This window comes from Myotis brandtii, unplaced genomic scaffold (genome assembly GCF_000412655.1).
Source record: "Myotis brandtii unplaced genomic scaffold, ASM41265v1 scaffold105, whole genome shotgun sequence".
Taxonomy (NCBI): Eukaryota; Metazoa; Chordata; class Mammalia; order Chiroptera; family Vespertilionidae; genus Myotis; species Myotis brandtii.
In genome coordinates this window covers 6,418,182-6,423,247 of record NW_005353538.1, presented here as the reverse complement: position 1 = coordinate 6,423,247, position 5,066 = coordinate 6,418,182, and the positions used below count along the sequence as shown (strand labels likewise).

Genomic DNA, 5,066 nt, shown 5'->3' with positions numbered 1-5,066 from the left:
GTCGGGGCACCAGCGAGGCCAGCGGTCCTGGCTGAGAGTGAGCGGGGAGGGCCCTGCGGGCACCCCCCAGCCGGCACATTGTCCACGCCGCCTTTCTCCTGGGTCGCAGGCACCCTGCGCCCTGCTCATAAAGCTCTTTATTGAATGTTCTGCGGTCCTTGGAAGGTGAAAGGTGCAGGAACCCCCCCACCCCCCTTCTGGTATGTGGTGAGGGGTCTTTCTGCCCAGATTCATGTCGGGGTCCCCACCAGAACCCAGGTCAACCTTGAGAACCACACAGATGCCTGCCACTGGCATGCAATCGCTGCTCCCCTCCAGGGACCCACAAAGAGTTAAGGTCGCTGGGGCCCAGCCAAGGAAGATTCCAGTTCCTGCCCAGGCCCAAGATAGTCGCTGGCCTGGGTCCCCTGGCTGGCAGGCTGGCTGGAGAGGAGGAGGGGCCGCCCGCCTGCTTGGAATTCCTGACCGTTTCCCAAACGGTGAGGGGAGGGTGCCACTGGGTGTGGACAGAAAGCTAGTGAAACAAGTCCAGGACAAGTCACTGGACAGGCCAGGCGTGTTTATATTTCTCTTTTCTTAGCTCGGTGAGTACTGGGTATGTGTCACACTGCCAAATCCCCGATCACAAGTCTCCATGAACGGGCGGTGAGCTGGATAATAAAACCCCTGACATCATCATTCCAGAAGCTTCACAAGGCTGAGTATATAAGGGGCTGGCTGCAGCTGCAGCTGAAGGAGCTGACCAGCCAGCTGACCCCGACACTCACCAGCCGCCATGGACATCGCCATCCACCACCCCTGGATCCGCCGCCCCTTCTTCCCTTTCCACTCCCCCAGCCGCCTCTTCGACCAGTTCTTTGGAGAGCACCTGCTGGAGTCTGACCTCTTCCCGACTTCTACTTCCCTGAGCCCCTTCTACCTCCGGCCACCGTCGTTCCTGCGGGCACCCAGCTGGATTGACACGGGGCTCTCAGAGGTAAGGCTCCCCTCCACAGGCAGGAGAGTTTCCAGAACCTTCTGGAAACATTTCCATCTGCTCTCCTTTTCCTCTGTCTGAATCTGGTCAGAGGGGACGCTATGTCTAAGTGTCTTAAGTCTTTTAGGCACTTGTGTATCCTGCAGTGAAGAAAGATGAAGTTGCTAGTTTCTCCCCCAGTCACCTGTTTGTCTTTGATGCTCCTCTGTATCCCACTTATTACATTTTTTCCATGTGCTAGGAAGATACTCTTTTATCCCCTAACTTTTAAGTAGGGTGCCCCTTTCTGGTTTGGTTCATAAAGATCTGCAAGGAGAGAGCTGCCTGCAGACTCCTTTGCTTACCGCTTCTAATACTCATACTCCTGAAACTTTTATCATTTCATGTTTCAGAGCCAGGAGACAGCACTACCCCATCCTGAGCTTTCCATCCCCACTGTGTAGAGCTGGAGACAGCAACCACGATTTCCTTCCTTATTTCCTCTTCTAAGATTTCCCCAGTTTCTCAGGGCTGTGTCAGGCACCAGCCTGGGTCCGAGCCTAAAGAGAAAAGAATGTAGGTCCAGTCTTGGGACCCCTACTTGTCCTAAGAGGGTGGGAAAACCGGGTGAGCACGTAAGGTTGACAGAAGTTGTCACCGATAACACGGTTTTAAAAATATCCAAGTGTGAGTAAACAGGAGCTGAGTGGGCAAGGGCTTTGGAAGGACAATCAGGGCCAGCAGAACATTCCAGATTGAGTGGGTGGGAAAGTTGGCAGAGACCTGAGCAAGAAGAAGGGGGCCTTTGTCTCCCAGACAAATGACAAGGCCAGGCATTGGGGTCAGAGAGGCAGCAGAAGCCATGCCCAGACCCATCCTTGTGATTGGTCCCCTCTGTGGCCTGTCTTCTTCCCTGTCCCTGTAAATAAATTTTGGGTCCAATGACCAAGTGGTGTGCCTTGGGTACCACTATGGTGGCTCCCCTGCACCACAGAGCCATGTTTATTCAAAAAGGGATGTTTAGCCAAAAAGAGGAGGATAAACTACCTGGGAAGAAAGCAGAATGATGAGACTGCACTAATAATCCACATTCTGACCATTATTTCTCCGACCCCTTTCTGCCACCTGGCTATTTCTAGATGCGTCTGGAGAAAGACAGATTCTCTGTCAACCTAGATGTGAAGCACTTCTCCCCAGAAGAACTCAAGGTCAAGGTGCTGGGAGATGTGATTGAGGTGCACGGCAAACATGAAGAGCGCCAGGTGTGTAGCTTGTTTTCTCTTCTGTTCATTCATTCAGCATATACTATGTGCCAGACACCGCCATCAGCCTCTGAGGCTGGCAACATTCTAGGTCTAGGCCATCAGGGTCTGGAAACAGGGATAGACCTGGTATTGTTATTGTTTTGGCCAGAGAAGTGATCTTTGTTGTTTGCTTTAATTTTATTTGATTGCCTTAGATAGGATAGATGGGATGTTCACTTCCCATTTAAGCCAATGGTTCTCAACTGTGGTCACATTAGAATCACAAGGGGAATTTTAAAAAATTCCAGTGCTAAGGCGCATCTCAGACCAATTAAATCAGAATTTTTAGGGATGGGACAGAGGCATCAGCATTTTAAAAAGCCCCTAGGTCATTGTAATGTGCAGTCTAGGTTGAGTAGCACTGATTTAGGCATAGTGCTTGTCGGACACTTAATTACATTAACTGCATGCACTCTGAAGGCACTTGAGTTTGGGACTTTTGATGTTCTGGAATCCTCTTCTCTTTAGCCCATCTTAACAGTGAACTACTTGGTTTGCCTCAGTTCCAGAGCTGTACTCAGCTCCTAATACCCTGGAGCACAGGCGGAAATCTGTTGAGAGCCTGTCTGTATAAATACTTGAGATTCAGCAGGTTTAGTAGAATTCTGAAGAATGGAATAGCCAGTTTCTCATTACTTTCCAGGAGGGTGTTTCAATAAGTTTGTTTTTTACCAATTAGTGATAACTTGGAGCCTTGTACAATAAACAGTATAGTTTGAAGTCCTCAGGCTGTTTCCATTTTGTGTATATAACCTAAGTTTGGGTCACAGTCTCCCTGGATGGAATCTTTTTTTTTCTTTTTTAATAGCAGCAGTCCTATTGGTCTGAAACATTCTGGGACATTCCTGAAGAGTCAGAACAATATCTGAGCTTTCTCAGGCACTTAGATCTTCAATGTCGATGATATTCCAAAACGTGTAGGCCCAACAAACATTGACCTAAACCTTTGGGAAATATCTCTAAGCATATCCACGCCTTAGGGTTTGAGAGCTGTGAGGCTTTGCCTGTTTCAGATTTCTCAGATTCTCGTTGAAGGAGTGACCGCCTAGACAACTTCATCTTAGCCCCAAATAGAAAAACTTTCTCTCATGTTGCCATGGCATTGGTCCCACCTAAAAGGGGAAGGGGAATGTGTGAGTTCTAAGCAAGTGCTGCTTTTTCCTGTTCTCATCTCTTTGCCTCTTTCCTCCTTCTCTTGGATTAGGATGAACACGGTTTCATTTCCCGGGAGTTCCACAGGAAATACCGGATCCCAGCAGATGTGGACCCTCTTGCCATCACCTCATCCCTGTCCTCTGATGGGGTCCTCAGTGTGAATGGACCAAGGAAACAGGCCTCTGGCCCTGAGCGCACCATTCCCATCACTCGCGAAGAGAGGCCTTCTCTCACTGCAGCCTCCAAGAAGTAGATGCCCTTTCTCGAATTGAATTTTTTAAAACGAGAAAGTTTCCTCACCAGTGACTAAAACTCTCGCGACTAGTGCTGAAGCTTATTAATGCTAAGGGCAGGCCCAAATTATTAAGCTAATAAAATATCATTCAGCAACAGATAACTGCCTTGTGCTTGAATATTCATATGGTTTTTTTATTGGAAAAATACAGCAGGTCCATTTATTCATCACATCATGATCTAGGGGGCTCAAGGGATATTAGAGTCAGAATGGTATAAATTTAGTAAGTCACTTAACCTTTCTGGTCTTTCGGTCTTTCATTTAAAACATGGGGTACTGATTTGTACACTTTTTAAAAAATAATTTTTTTATTGATTTTAGAAAGGAAGGGAGAGGGAGAGAGAGATAGAAACATTAATTATGAGAGAGAATCATTGATCGGCTTCCTCTTGAATCCCCCACACTGGGGATCGAGCCCACAACCCACGTATGTGTCCTGACTGGGAATCGAATTGTGACCTCCTGGTTCATAGGTCGACACTCAAACACTGAGCCACACCAGTTGGGCTGATATGTACACTTTTTGTAAAGGAGTAAATTAAGGAGAAAAAATAGATAAAGTTCTTGGTAGATTTCAAGGAATATCAGTTCTTCTCTCTTCTCCCTCTTTGATTTTGGCCCTCAATTCCAACAACAAATCTGAATGAACTCTGGATAACAATACATAAAAGGCCTTAGTACATGTCTGAAATTAATCATGTCACTAGGGAGGAGAGATGGTGTCCCCAAAGTTATTTGACATTTTCCTGCTGTTAAGCATTGCCTTCAGCTGATTCACAAAGGAAATAAGAAGGACTTGGGTGATCAGCACCAAACACGCATCTCAGGTATAGTCCTAAATTATCTGGCAAATACCTATTAAAACTAAGACTGGAAAATTTCCAATTCAATGACCCACTATAAAAAAAGTTAAGTTTTAAAATTATAATGAATAACTGATTAACAAGTGATTCTATTATTTAACTTAAACAAAAATATATTACTCTACAAAAACATCTTCATTTCACTTCTGTGAATCTAAACTTCTGATTCAATTAGTGAGAAATGGCCCTGTGTAGGTAATCTGGCATAAATGTTTTTCTTCCTTTCTTTCTCTAACTCTGGACTTATAGTTTTGCACTTGCCTCCATTTCATTTTCTACATTTTTCCCCAGTTCTAAACCAGGTTTTATAATGATGAGTGGGGCTGCTGTTCTGCTATCATATTGAATACTATCATGGAGCCAGAGATAGCTTATGTAAATGTGTAATCATCATGCTATGTTTGAGTTTTCCCACCTCACCAAGCCCAGAGTTTCTATTCAACAAAGCCCCTCAGAAGTTTGATAGACAGGATTTTTCCATTTTCTTTCACAAA

The 5,066-nt window shown here is 45.9% G+C and overlaps 2 protein-coding genes across 2 annotated transcripts in view; one reads left to right on the top strand and one right to left on the bottom strand.

Moving 5' to 3' along the window:
* Positions 1-777, bottom strand: part of HSPB2 (heat shock 27kDa protein 2) — a 2,267-nt gene extending 1,490 nt beyond the window's left edge. Inside the window, exon 1 of the mRNA XM_014540115.1 lies at positions 694-777. Coding sequence (XP_014395601.1) covers positions 694-777 — 84 coding nt within the window. The remainder of the gene's footprint in view (positions 1-693) is intronic.
* On the top strand, positions 490-3,811 carry CRYAB (crystallin, alpha B). Its single transcript, XM_005856836.2, has 3 exons — positions 490-976; positions 2,095-2,217; positions 3,464-3,811. The coding sequence occupies exons 1-3, from the start codon at positions 776-778 to the stop codon at positions 3,665-3,667; spliced, it is 528 nt and encodes a 175-aa protein (XP_005856898.1). The 5' UTR covers positions 490-775; the 3' UTR covers positions 3,668-3,811.
* The last annotated feature ends 1,255 nt before the right edge of the window (positions 3,812-5,066 follow it).

Bases quoted from the DNA above. Each gene is read 5' to 3' on its own strand.
- CRYAB (XM_005856836.2), top strand. From the start codon at position 776: ATGGACATCGCCATCCACCACCCCTGGATCCGCCGCCCCTTCTTCCCT. The intron at 977-2,094 runs GTAAGGCTCCCC...GGCTATTTCTAG, and splicing joins TTGACACGGGGCTCTCAGAG to ATGCGTCTGGAGAAAGACAG. The intron at 2,218-3,463 runs GTGTGTAGCTTG...CTCTTGGATTAG, and splicing joins GCAAACATGAAGAGCGCCAG to GATGAACACGGTTTCATTTC.